We start from the raw sequence: 13521 nt of genomic DNA on the forward strand, positions 1-13521 counted from the left end.
GACCTGTGTGTTTTGAAGTAACATTATGCGTAGTTCTATTTTCTGATAGTGATAGTCGGGGCCAAGCGAAACAATGGAAACAAGCAAAAAGCGAGAAAGTTGGTTGCCCAATAACTCGACCCGCGTGATCGTGAGAGAAGGAAGAGAAACCAAGCGCCCCATGATGCTTTGCGCTTAAAATTTCACCCGTCTCATGACTTCAGTCGGTTGAGAAGCGCCAACTTCGTTCCCAGGGTCTCTCCTTAGAAACATGACGTAACCAAGCCAATTTGTCTTAAACGATGGCAACAAAAGGATGTTCAGTTCCATCAGCGCCATTCACCAGCATATTGAGCGCACGTTCCAAATACTCCTTCGCCTTCTTCAGGTCACCTTGCTCACAGAAAACAACAGCTAAGATGTTACAAGAACTGGCGACATCGACATGTTGAGCTCCCAGCTTTTGTAGTCGAATACCCAGGACACACTCATAATACTCTTTCGCCTTCTCCAAGTCACCTTGGTCACAGAGAACAAGAGCTAAGCAGCTATAAGAACTGGCGACAGCGACATGTTGAGCTCCCAACTTATGTAATCGAATGGCCAGGGCACGCTCATAATACTCCTTCGCCTTCTCCAGGTCTCCTTGGTCATGGAGTACAGTAGCCAAGTTGCTAGAAGACCTGGCGACATCGACAGCGCTTTTATTTTTTATTTATATCAATGACTTGCCAAACTGCCTAACTTCGTGCCAGCCTAGGATGTATGCTGATGATACCCACATCACTTATGCTGGGGTTGATGTGAATTCAACATATAACATATAAGAATATATAATGAGCATATTGTTTCCACTGTATTCTCTTGCATGTCACGGTTAGGCCAAATTAACAGCGTTAAGCATATTTTTGATAAGTGCACCTTAATTATTATTATAAATGCCCTAGCGTTTAGTAAATTATTCTATTGCTCTTCTGTTTGGGGCAGTACTACTCAAGCTAATCTGGACAAGCTCCAAGCAGTACAGAATTTTGCTTTTTGCATTGTGTGCGGCGCTGAAAAATTCGATCACATAACTCCTTTGCTAAAAGATTTGCGCTGGCTACCAATCAGGCAACAACTTTATTTTCGTTTTGCTGTTCTGGTTTTTAAGTGCATGACGAGATGTGCTCTGGAGTATTTGACATCTGAGCTCGTCAGAAGATCCGCCGTCTCGACAAGGAATACCAGAAACTCTCAACTTTTGAACATACCACTCTTCCGCACTGCTAGCGGCCGAAATACCTTTCAATATCGAGCGACCTCTCTGTGGAATGAGTTGCACCCTTCACTCAAACTTAGCCCTTCCGTGACGGTATACAAGCGCTTACTTAGGCAAAAACTTCAAGCCAATAAAACATATATGTATGTATGTATGTATGTATGTATGTATGTATGTATGTATGTATGTATGTATGTATGTATGTATGTATGTATGTATGTATGTATGTATGTATGTATGTATGTATGTATGTATGTATGTATGTATGTATGTATGCATGTAATTCAATTCAGTTAAACCTGAATCACGATTTAGAAACCTAAACAAATGGCTTATTTTCAATAAACTTACTTTGAATACTGCTAAAACTGAATTCATGCTAATTGCCTCCAGACAAAAATTGAGTACTTTGTGGAACCCACTTGAGCTCTTGATTGATAATGCTCCGATAAAACACGTTTCATCTGTCTAATTGCTTGGAATATTTATTGATGAAAATCTACGGTGTCAAACACACATTGATAAAATATCTAAAAAGGTCGCTTCCGTCCGGAATTGGAGCAATAAAAAAAATAAGACCTTTTGTCCCTCCACCTACTCTTGTGAAAACAGGTTTTGCCTTCACAAAACGGAAACACGGACGGACGGGAAAACTCTTCAAAAACACTTCGGTAAAGGCCTTTCTCCTGGGGAACACTCGCTGGCTACGGGAAGGACCGAGATCTCTTACGGCAAGCGAATTTCTCTGAGACAATAAAACCACACAGAACTTGGCTCCAACGTAGGGTTTAATACCAAAACAAAGCACTGGTATTTAAGCCTATTAGCTAGTGAAGCGTTGAGTTACATCATTTTGCAATGAGTCAGATTACAGCATACAACAATCATTTCTGAAAGGATATTGGATAAAACCTAAGCTTATTCTGAAACATTAATATCTTTCAAAAGCTACACAGGTGGATAACAGTTTAACAAAAGACTAGCGCAGGTTACAATAACACTTCAACGCTCATACAGTTATGATCTTATAGAAACCATTTACGCCTAAATGACAGATTACGTTTACGGTTTATTGGACTTGAAACTAAGGAACTTAATATTTTCTACGTTGGTTCTATATTTTTATCAGCAAAGCAAATTAAACTAAATATCTATAAATCCTCTCATCACACTCATTATATACACAACGCACTAATTCAATCTCATTTCGATAATTGCAATCTTGTCAGGCGTAATTGTGGTAAAACATTATTTGACAGGCTACAGAAGCTACAGAACCGTGCCGCAAGCGTTTTAACCTTTTCTAGCTATGATGCTGACGCTTACCGTTTATTTAGACAACTCGATTGGAAAGACTTGAACACTCAATTTCAAATATAGAAAGCCTTAACGGGTCTTAATGGTATACAAGTCTTTAAATGGTTTTGTTTCTGAATATTTATCCTCTAAATTTGTTAAACGAAATGAAACGCGTTACTCCCTGAGGGACTCTATTAACAAACTAGGTTTGTCCAGAAGTAGAGTACAGTAGCCAAGTTGTTATAAGACGTGGCGACAGCAACATGTTGATCTCCCAGTTTGTCCCGTTTCCGCGAACTAATTTCATGAAAAACAGCTTAGTTATAGCAGAGCAGTTCTATGGAACAGCCTGTCCTCTGATGTGAGAAAAGCTAAATCTTAAAGTCAATTTAAAAGATTAGTTAATATTTATTTTTAATGTTAGAGTATACACGGCATTCATGAAAAACAGGTTTTAGTTAAATTAGTTGTAGTTAAGTTTTGAATTCTGTTTAGGATAGATAGGTTATTTCTAATTTTTATACTCGTGCTGGATTTAACCGTGTTTAAATAAAGAACTATTAAACATGTTGATCTCCCAGCTTTTGTAGTCGAATGGCTAGGGCACGCTCATGATACTTCTTTGCCTGGTCCAGGTCACCTTGGACACGGAGTACAGTAGCCAAGTTGTTATAAGACGTGGCGACATCGACATGTTGATCTCCCAGCTTTTGTAGTCGAATGGCAAGGGCACGCTCATGATACTCCTTCGCCTTCTCCAGGTCACCTTGGTCATGGAGTACAAAAGCCAAGTTGTTATAAGACGTGGCGACATCGACATGTTGATCTCCCAGCTTTTGTAGTCGAATGGCTAGGGCACGCTCATGATACTCCTTTGCCTGGGCCAGGTCACCTTGGTCACAGAGTACAGAAGCCACGTTGTTATAAGACGTGGCGACATCAACATGTTGATCTCCCAGCTTTTGTAGTCGAATGGCTAGGCCACGCTCATGATACTCCTTTGCCTGGGCCAGGTCACCTTAGTCACAGAGTACAGTACCCAAGTTGTTAAAAGACGTGGCGACATTGACATGTTTATCTCCCAGCTTTTGTAGTCGAATGGCTAGGGCACGCTCATGATACTTCTTTGCCTGGTCCAGGTCACCTTGGACACGGAGTACAGTAGCCAAGTTGTTATAAGACGTGGCGACATCGACATGTTGATCTCCCAGCTTTTGTAGTCGAATGGCAAGGGCACGCTCATGATACTCCTTCGCCTTCTCCAGGTCACCTTGGTCATGGAGTACCGTAGCCAAGTTGTTATAAGACGTGGCGACATCGACATGTTGATCTCCCAGCTTTTGTAGTCGAATGGCTAGGGCACGCTCATGATACTCCTTTGCCTGGTCCAGGTCACCTTGGTCACGGAGTACAGTAGCCAAGTTGTTATAAGACGCGGCGACATCGACATGTTGATCACCCAGCTTGTGTAGTCGAATGGCTAGGGCACGCTCATGATACTCCTTCGCCTTCTCCAGGTCACCTTGGGCATAGAGTACAGTAGCCAAGTTGTTAAAAGACGTGGCGACATCGACATGTTGATCTCCCAGCTTTTGTAATCGAATGGCTAGGGCACGCTCATGATACTCCTTTGCCTGGTCTAGGTCTCCTTGGTCAAGGAGTACAGTAGCCAAGTTGTTATAAGACGTGGCGACATCGACATGCTGATCTCCCAGCTTGTATAGTCGAATGGCTAGGGCACGCTCATGATACTCTTTTGCCTGGGCCAGGTCACCATGGTCACGGAGTACAGTAGCCAAGTTGCTAAAAGACGTGGCAACATCGACATGTTGATCTCCCAGCTTTTGTAGTCGAATGGCTAGGGCACGCTTATGATACTCCTTTGCCTGGGCAAGGTCACCTTGGTCACGGAGTACAAAAGCCAAGTTGTTATAAGACGTGGCGACATCGACATGTTTATCTCCCAGCTTTTGTAGTCGAATGGCTAGGGCACGCTCATGATACTCCTTCGCCTTCTCCAGGTCACCTTGGTCACGGAGTACAGTAGCCAAGTTGTTAAAAGACGTGGCGACATTGACATGTTTATCTCCCAGCTTTTGTAGTCGAATGGCTAGGGCACGCTCATGATACTCCTTTGCCTGGGCAAGGTCACCTTGGTCACGGAGTACAAAAGCCAAGTTGTTATAAGACGTGGCGACATCGACATGTTGATCTCCCAGCTTTTGTAGTCGAATGGCTAGGGCACGCTCATGATACTCCTTCGCCTTCTCCAGGTCACCTTGGTCACGGAGTACAGTAGCCAAGTTGTTATAAGACGTGGCGACATTGACATGTTGATCTCCCAGCTTTTTTAGTCGAATGGCTAGGGCATGGTCATGATACTCCTTCGCCTTCTCCAGGTCACCTTGGTCACGGAGTACAGTAGCCAAGTTGTTAAAAGACGTGGCGACCATGACATGTTGATCTCCCAGCTTTTGTAGTTGAATGGCTAGGGCACGCTCCTGATACTCCTTTGCCTGGTCCAGGTCTCCTTGGTCACGGAGTACAGTAGCCAAGTTGTTATAAGACGCGGCGACATCGACATGTTGATCACCCAGCTTGTGTAGTCGAATGGCTAGGGCACGCTCATGATACTCCTTCGCCTTCTCCAGGTCACCTTGGTTACGGAGTACAGAAGCGAAGTGGCTGTAACAATTGGCGACATCGATATGTTGAGCTCCTAGTCTTTGTAGTGAAATTTTTAAAGCTACATACAGGAATCCCTTTGCTGTGTTAAACTCGCAATGGGTTACACATATCTTGCTAAATCTTATGAAATAATATGAATAGTGTTTAATATCCAACGTAAAGTTTTCGACGAGTTGGACTATGTCGTCTCTGTTATAAGTAGTTTGAATTTCTGTACTTAAGGACTTTAAATGAGGAACAAGATGCCTGCTGTTACCAACACAATCTGAGTCATCTAACAGGTAATCATCTATGAACTGATAAAATGATGTAATGGCCCCGTGGCCGATTTTGAGATTTTCACCCTCCGAATAGGTTTCAGTTTCATCGTTGATCACACTGCGCACAACCTGGTGTACGCGAATGTAGACATCTCTCTCGTCCTCTTCAAATAACAGCAGTTGTCCTCTTTGGATCCGCATTCGAATGATATCGTCATCCTTGAATTCCTCATCTGCATTCCGAATGTAGGTTATTACAATTTCAAGGTTTAATGGTTGTTGTGAACAGAGTGAAAGGAAACTGAATGTGTGATTCAAAACTTTGTCTGATGACATCACCTTTTTCACGGCTAATGTAATCGCTGCGGTCATGGATTTTGGATAGCTTGGGTTTGTGTCAGAAAGAAGGGTCTCAGTACCAGCACGCTGACCTTTGTTTAGTTTTTCCAGGTAATCTTTCCATCCATAGTTCGAAAATGCTTTGCTCTCACGAACGTGTTTGACAAATGTAGCGGCACTTGCTAAGGCAAGAGGTTGATAGTCCAATGTCCTCGCGACCTCCGTTTCCACCTCAGTGATAGTTATACCAGAAAGCTTGGTTAATAAGGAAGTGGCATCAGCAAGCTCCATACCCTTGCTCACAGAGATGTGACCAACGAAGGAGTTTGTCAAAGGGATGGAAGTAGTGTCCTGTGTTGTGATCAACATTTGTCCTCCTGACCACTGTTCGTTTCCAGGCTCTGGCAAATGAACACTGACTTCAGGTATGCTGGTAACATTGTCAACTACCAGTAGCCACGACGTGTAGAGCTTAACTTTTGTGCTAACTAACGTCTTGAGATTGGCGATCTTCTCCTCTATCTCTGAATCCTTAGAACTGAGGGTGTTTGCAATTGCATATTCTGAACACTTCAACAGTCGAGCGAAAGAGACATAGGATTTCAGCAGTGAGTCAAGACTTTCAGCATTAAGAGTCATTACGAATGCGGTGTCTGTGACGTCTTGGAAAAACCTCTTAGCGACGAGCCCAGCTAACTGAGATTTGCCACTTCCAGGATTCCCTGAGATGTACAGATAAGTTAAGCAGTTTTTGTTGCCTTCTTTAAGTTCTTTTAGCTGTTGGGTTATTTTAGTTACCTCATCATCTCGACTGGCAACGTCGTGCGAAGGCTTGGGAGGGGGGATTGAAAATGAGGAAATTTCATTCCGAAGCTGATCTTCAAGGATCTGTCTTTCCCCTTCTTTCTCTTGAAGTTTTGTATCTTTCTCTTGAAGTTCTTGATGGAGGTCTTCAACGTTTTTCAAGATCTTTGCCAACTCCTCCGTTGGAAATCTTGTCTGGTTTCTGATTTCTTGAATTCGCAAGGTGGTGAGCCCGAGTGCTTGAAATGCTACATCAACTCTAGCTATGGCATCATAAAACTCTCGGTCCGAGAGATGGCCTTGTGGAATGTGAGCAAATTCTACATTACGAAATTTCCTGAGATCATCTACATTTGATTGGACGACCGCGTTAACACTCTTGCCAATACAATCCGAGTACAAGATGGCGTAAAAGAGCATGGTGCAATCCCACTCAGCTCGATTTCCTTTTATCATGGTCGCTAAAAGTTTCGCATTTCTTCTTTGGTTCCGCGGAGACTCCCCGTTTTTGAAATCCAATCCATTCCTTGGCTCGTCCTTCCATTCACCCAATGTAGCCTTGTAGCGGTTGTCCCATTCCTGTTTAAAGATTGTTCGGAGACCCTCGGCTAGTACATCAGTGGTGACACAGCAAATCCTGAAGTAGTTCAGTTGTTCATCGCTGAATGTTGTTGCATTTGCTGCAGTGGCCATATTCAGCTTTCGCGGCGACTCAAAAGCTCTATAAAAATAATACTCTGCTGTTAGCAAAATGGAGGTGGACTTTCGGTGGCTTGTTACAAGTTCTAACGCCCGGCAACTTGTACGTTTACTTTTCTAGAAGCGATATTGTGTGTGTGTGTGGACGGTGTAAACAACATTATCTTTATCCCTTTAGACTTTCTTTTTATCTGCATGTTTCTGAGGTCCCCTTGTTCTGAGTTTTTTTTTTGTAACATTATGGCGATAGGAAAGTTCTGCCTACAACCAGTCATAGTTTCTAACGACAGCCAAATACCTTTCTATTTATTTCTGTTTTTACATTGACAGGTGATGCCCCGCTGAGTTATAATGTCAAAAAAAATCTTTTGGTCCGTAAATTAGGAGAAAATATATTATTTTTCTAGGCTGTAGCTTGAGAAAATAAGCTTGGAGCCTTTTAGAGTGATTTTGCTTGACCCGTGAAACAGGGAATAACAACTAATACCAAATATCTAAAAGTGAACATGTATAATAGCGCGTAGTATCCTACTACTAATGCCCTCCAAATTTATGGCACGATATTTCACTATAATTGGCAATAAATGATATGTTTCACAGACGGATATTGACGTGTCACATTTTTTTAACCCACTTTTCTTAATTTTAACTACCCTGAGGGTACAAAGTTTACTACAAATGGCTAGAGAACACAAACTACTTCTTTTAACCGTTCACTGACAGCAACAGGCTACACTCTGTTTTTTTATAAGAACCTTTTTTATAAGAACGTTGAGGCTGAGATTAACCGAATTTTAAGAACGTATTAAGAACATTCCTCAGGCTGAGAATCGATTAAGAACGTTTTTATTTTGCTATTCTGTATATAAAATCAAGGTAACAGATGTAAATTAACCAGAATACTTAAGGGCATGTTTTGTATAACATTAACAATGGTGACACACATCTCGGTTTGTCATAATCAGCAGTTCTTGACGCCATATCTCAGCAGGAGATGCACTTTGATAAGTTTCCTGGTCACGTCTGCATTGATTTACTGAAATACATGTAGTGTATACCATGTAATTTAAGAACATCTTAAGAACGTTTCAGCCTCAAATCGTAAAAAAAAGATAAGAACGTTCAGCCTCAGCACCAAAATTAGACGTTCTTATAAAAAAAACAGAGTGTATATCGAAAGGTTGTATCTGGCATTGTTTGCTTTCTGATATAGGCTATTCTCTTCTTGTATGGAGCGATAGACTGCAAGCAGTCCCTTTCTGGATAGTCGAGAGGTCGCGCGAAATAGCCGAGCGCGAAAAAAAAACCAGCGCGAACGAGCGGAGGGGGGCTTGGGGAGAGACGGCATAAAGTCTCTTCTCGTTTATTACGCGGGATGCCCTGAGGGGGCATACCGTGTCTAAAAACGGGTCGATTTCTTGTTTTTTTTTTTTTTTTCTTCGTCGTAGCTACAAATGTGTATATTAATTTATCCATTAAACTCTCCCCTCTCCTACTCGGGATATATTGTTCTGATTGTCTTCAACAACAGCAAGCCAATCAAAATCCATTCTTGTGGCTTATATCGCGAGGGAGGAGACTCACTCACCCCTACCTGTGTGACGTCAACGCATCATTTGACATACTTATTAAAAACCGATTAAATTGAACCGCCATATTGTTAACATGTTCTGGACTCAAGTGTGCCGTTTTCAAACGGAAATTTCACCATTTTGAAGCGGTGAATCGAAAGAATAACTTTTAAGAAGCACCCGACATTTAAAACGGTGGAAATTCGTGAGTTCCTGGCGAAGGAATCGTGCTTTGTTTGACGGTCTAACTCTTAGACCACGACGCGAGACTGAAAAGAGGTCATTGAGAAGCTTACGTTCTCGTAATGGAATTTTACAAATTTCCGTAGCCTCCCACGCAGACGTTCTTAAGGGTTCGTCACGCGTTCCTTCCCTAAGAACGTCTGCGTGGGAGGCTAAAATTTCCGTTGATAGTCTGAGTCGCGTAAGACAAAGGAAACAACGTAACGCGATCGTCGTGACTCAAATTATTCCATTAGCAAGGATTGTTTTATCAATCGGCGAAGCATACAGTTGGAATAAATGAATCAGCCCCAGCATCACGCGTATTGCCAGTATAGCAGGCATCTTGTTACGCGGGATGCCCTGAGGGGGCATCCCGTGTCTAAAAACGGGTCGATTTCTTTTTTTTTTTACACGGAATGCCCGCAGGGCATGACGTGTCTAGGTTTCGGTCGGGTATCTTTTTCTTCATCGGTGTCATAAATGTGCACATTAATTTATGCATTAAACTCTGTCCTCCCCTAGTAAGGATATATTGTTCTGATTGTCTTCAACAGAAGCGGCCCAATCAAAATCTATTTTTCAGGCACATATCACGAGAGAGGGGACCCACTCATCACTTCTGTGTGACGTCAAATCATCATTTGATTTATTCATTAAAACTAGATTAAATTCTTCCCTCTCCCAGAAGGGATCTATTGTTTTGATTGTCTTGAACAAAAGCGGCCCAATCAAACTCCATTATCTCCGCGTATATCACGAGGGATGGGAACCACTCAACTCTACTTGTGTGACGTCAAAGCAAATCATCATTTGGAAAAGTTGTTTTCGTTCAATGGCGGCCACATGTCTGAATTTAAGACTCCGGATCTGCCGTTTTCAGAGAGAAAACCAACCTTTTTCAAGCAGTAAATCGAAATAATAACTTCTAGGTAGTACTCGACAGTTGAAACGGCGGAAATTGGGAGAGTTCACAGCAAAGAAAATCCGCTTCAAAAAACAGATCGAATGATCAACGCGAGGGATTAGAGCTAGAGGAGGCCAGACCAGTTCAGCGGGGTCATGACGTTATTGCATAGTTATTTCTGGTATGATTCCTAGTAACACAACGATAAGTATCACGCAATATATCTGAATAAAACCATTCAGACAATTATTTCAATGGCCAAGGGAGGATATTTTTTAAATATCTGCGAAACATACAATGGGGAATAATTGGGGCTACATTAAGCATTCCGTGTAATGCCATTAGAGGGGCATCTTGTTTATCCTCGCTCCAGTCTCGCTGCGCTATGAGCACACCATCTCGACTAACCAGTAAGGGACTGCTTGCAGTCTAATGGTTATGAGCGAGTGAAACTATCCGGTTCGCCGGCCAACGATAAATGAAAGCAAAAAATGTTAAAGGGTTAAGGAAGACGTTACAGCATCCAACCCGATTTTAGTGGTTTCCTGCATTCTTGACCCCAGATTTGGCCGGCTGACTTTCGGATCTTATGAAAACGAAAGGGAAAATAGAATTGCTGTTATGGCTGTAAAACCCACAGTATACTTCACAACTGGGAAATCAGTTTACACTTCGGTTGGCGGCGAAAGCTGTAAATTTCTGGCTTTATCTGTAGTATAAAAAACCCATCTCAGCTTCGCTTTCTGTGTTAAGACTCGCCTTGCTGACACTATTCAATTTCCGCACCATTGCTTTCTCTCCTCTTGGTTGTCGTTTTCTAGGCAACCCAACATTTAATACATTGAGACATACTTAGAACAGTACATTTTAATTTGACATGAAGTGTTCCCTTCACAAGCCAAAGATAATTTACCGCAAACAGTAGCAGATGATGTGCAACACTTTCAAAATAGCTTTCATTTGAATGGTAATGATCAACTCACACCAAATATTTCGTCCATAAAGTCCGACGTCTAATCGAAACAAACAGTTCATGATTCGTTCTTATTTTGACTCTATATGTACCATCGCCAAGTGCTATACAGAAGTGGACGAATGAATCAAAGGAAGTTATATGATTTCGGTCTCGTCTTGAATGATTGCGATTGATGTAATAAACCTTTCATAAACAGATGCAAATTTCTAACTTGGGTGTCATCGGACAACGTAGGAATTATGCCAGTTTGCATGACATGGCAGCCATAAAAGCGAAACGAAAGTCAGTAATAAAGAATACTCACCCTTTGCTAAGTTTCCACTTAATATCAGAGTAAACTAAATCAGCAAGCAGCAGTTATCAGAATTCTCAGCAGAGAATTCTTCATCGAAGGAAATTTGAAAGACTTTCACTTTCGACTTTAAGACATGACGTTTTCGCCTATTTTCAGCCATCACGTGTTCAGATCACGCAATTTTTATGTTGACAGTGTCCACGCTTCTCTTCGACTACATTTGTATGCCATATTCCATGCTAACTAAAATTCCGCGTGCAAGTTTGAAAGCCAGATCTCATTAAGAGTTCCATGAACTATGAAAATCGCATAATTTAGAGACATCCTATAACTTTATTATTGCGGTAGAGTCTCGCGATTGCTATTATGTTCGCGTGATAGCATGATGTTTTTCTTCTGACCGGTACATGCGGCGATATCTCTCAGACAAAGGCGACTCCGGTTTCATTATTTCAACTTGATATTTGTTGCTACAACCATGTCACGCCACACATTTCTCAGTTGAATGCACGCAGTCAACAACTTTATGCAACATAGTGTTGTTACTGGTTGGAGAAAACACGCATTTCTAAGTTGAGGGTACCAATGCAGACCCGTAAAGAGCCATATCGACAGCTGAAACTGTTGCTTTCTGAATCAATAGCATCTGTCGGAAAACATTATCGCGCTGAGTAACGCGACTCACATGTACACACAGATATATTTTTGTTCGGTCAATTGCTTTGATTCTTATCGTGTATTAATGGAGTTCCGAAAGGAGATAATGACTGTAATTCTAGAGCAAAAGACATGTGTTATAGAGTACTTAGATAGAACAAAGAATGTAAGAAAAAGATTGTTGACTTGTAGAGATTGTTGACGAACGTAGAGTGTAGAACTGTTGAGAATAAAGTGTGGAAATACAGTCCAGTCTTGAAAGTGAAAATTCCCGAACACATTTAAAGAAATGTGAAGTCTGATTTGATTAATTTTCGATCCATACAACTCGTTGTCGTTGACAGATTTTTACAGGTGCAGTTTGGCTTAACTATGTGGTTTGAAAGAGTTTGGGTTTTGGTCGAGGGTCGAGGGTCGAGGGTCGAGGGTAGAAAGTCGAGGGTCGAGGGTAACATGTCGAGGGTGAGTTTGGGTTTTGGTCGAGGGTCGAGGGTAGAAAGTCGAGGGTTGAAAAAAAAATTAAAAAAAATAAATAAAAAAATACTAAAAAAAATTTAAAAAACAAAGAAATATATAAATAATTTTTACCAGGCGCTGGAATGGCTGTTTTTGTCTTAGTTTTTTTGTATTCTGCTGATCTTCGATTCATGCAATGGTTTTTGCTAATTTAAGATATGAAAGCCACGTGGTAACGAAACACTCGGCAGCTCTGTTAGCTATCTCCGGTTGCGGGCTGGTCGGGCACAAACTTCAATAAAATTATCCGAAGACCCCAATCTGTGTGTGTCCAAGTGAAAGAACGAAGAGGGAATGAAAAAAAAAAGTGACAGGAATGTGTTTTATATGTCTGCTATTTACAAGCCCGTCTATTGAGGATCTAGCCTCAGGCAGGCCTTTCATTTTTTTTTCGTCATGTCACGCATGTAACGCAAGTCATGTACGGCGAGGGTATACAAACGGTCGACAAAAAATTATTTATACATTTATTTATTTATTTATTTATTTATTTTTTACTTTTTTCAGTATTTTTTATTTATTTTTTTTAATTTTTTTAAATTTTTTTTAGAACCCTCGACATGTTACCCTCGACCCTCGACTTTCTACCCTCGACCCTCGACCCTCGACCCTCGACCAAAACCCAAACTCGGTTTGGGTTATATTGACGGCAGTAATTGCACTTGTCGTAATTTTAGTTGTTTTGAAAATTTTGAGAGGACAAGACAAGATCAGTTTAAACATAAAGGGAAAATACGTGCTGATTACGGGCTGCGACTTGGGCTTCGGCCGGGCAACAGCCATTCAACTGGACAAGATGGGAGCGTTTGTGTTGGCGACTTGTTTGACGAAAAAAGGAGAACAGAGTTTGAAATCGGCGGCGAGCGCCAGACTGAAAACGTTCCAGATGGATGTGACAAGCTCGGTAGAACATCTTTGGCAAAGTGAAGGAACTTCTTGAAGGCGAAGGTAAATAATGAATTTTTTTCAAAGACACTTGACCATCAATGCATGACTTTCAAGGAAGCCCTAATAGCTTTATTTGAATAGTCACACTTGATGATTCTAT

General features: G+C 41.5%; 2 protein-coding genes across 2 annotated transcripts; both read right to left on the minus strand.

Annotated features, from left to right (window-relative positions):
- Positions 1 to 178: 178 nt before the first annotated feature.
- LOC146465953 (uncharacterized) lies at positions 179 to 3359 on the minus strand. The gene is made up of 2 exons (XM_085127970.1): positions 3166 to 3359; positions 179 to 662 (listed from the first exon to the last, which is right to left on the minus strand). Exons 1-2 carry the CDS (start codon positions 3357 to 3359, stop codon positions 275 to 277), a joined length of 582 nt encoding a protein of 193 aa, XP_084984096.1. The 3' UTR covers positions 179 to 274.
- On the minus strand, positions 2705 to 11416 carry LOC146465954 (uncharacterized). The gene is made up of 2 exons (XM_085128343.1): positions 11310 to 11416; positions 2705 to 7351 (listed from the first exon to the last, which is right to left on the minus strand). Exon 2 carries the CDS (start codon positions 7321 to 7323, stop codon positions 3559 to 3561), a length of 3765 nt encoding a protein of 1254 aa, XP_084984469.1. The 5' UTR covers positions 7324 to 7351; positions 11310 to 11416; the 3' UTR covers positions 2705 to 3558.
- Positions 11417 to 13521: the final 2105 nt, after the last annotated feature.

The sequence above is a fragment of the Pavona decussata genome, unplaced genomic scaffold (genome assembly GCF_977016875.1).
Source record: "Pavona decussata unplaced genomic scaffold, jaPavDecu1.1 SCAFFOLD_155, whole genome shotgun sequence".
Lineage (NCBI taxonomy): Eukaryota > Metazoa > Cnidaria > Anthozoa > Scleractinia > Agariciidae > Pavona > Pavona decussata.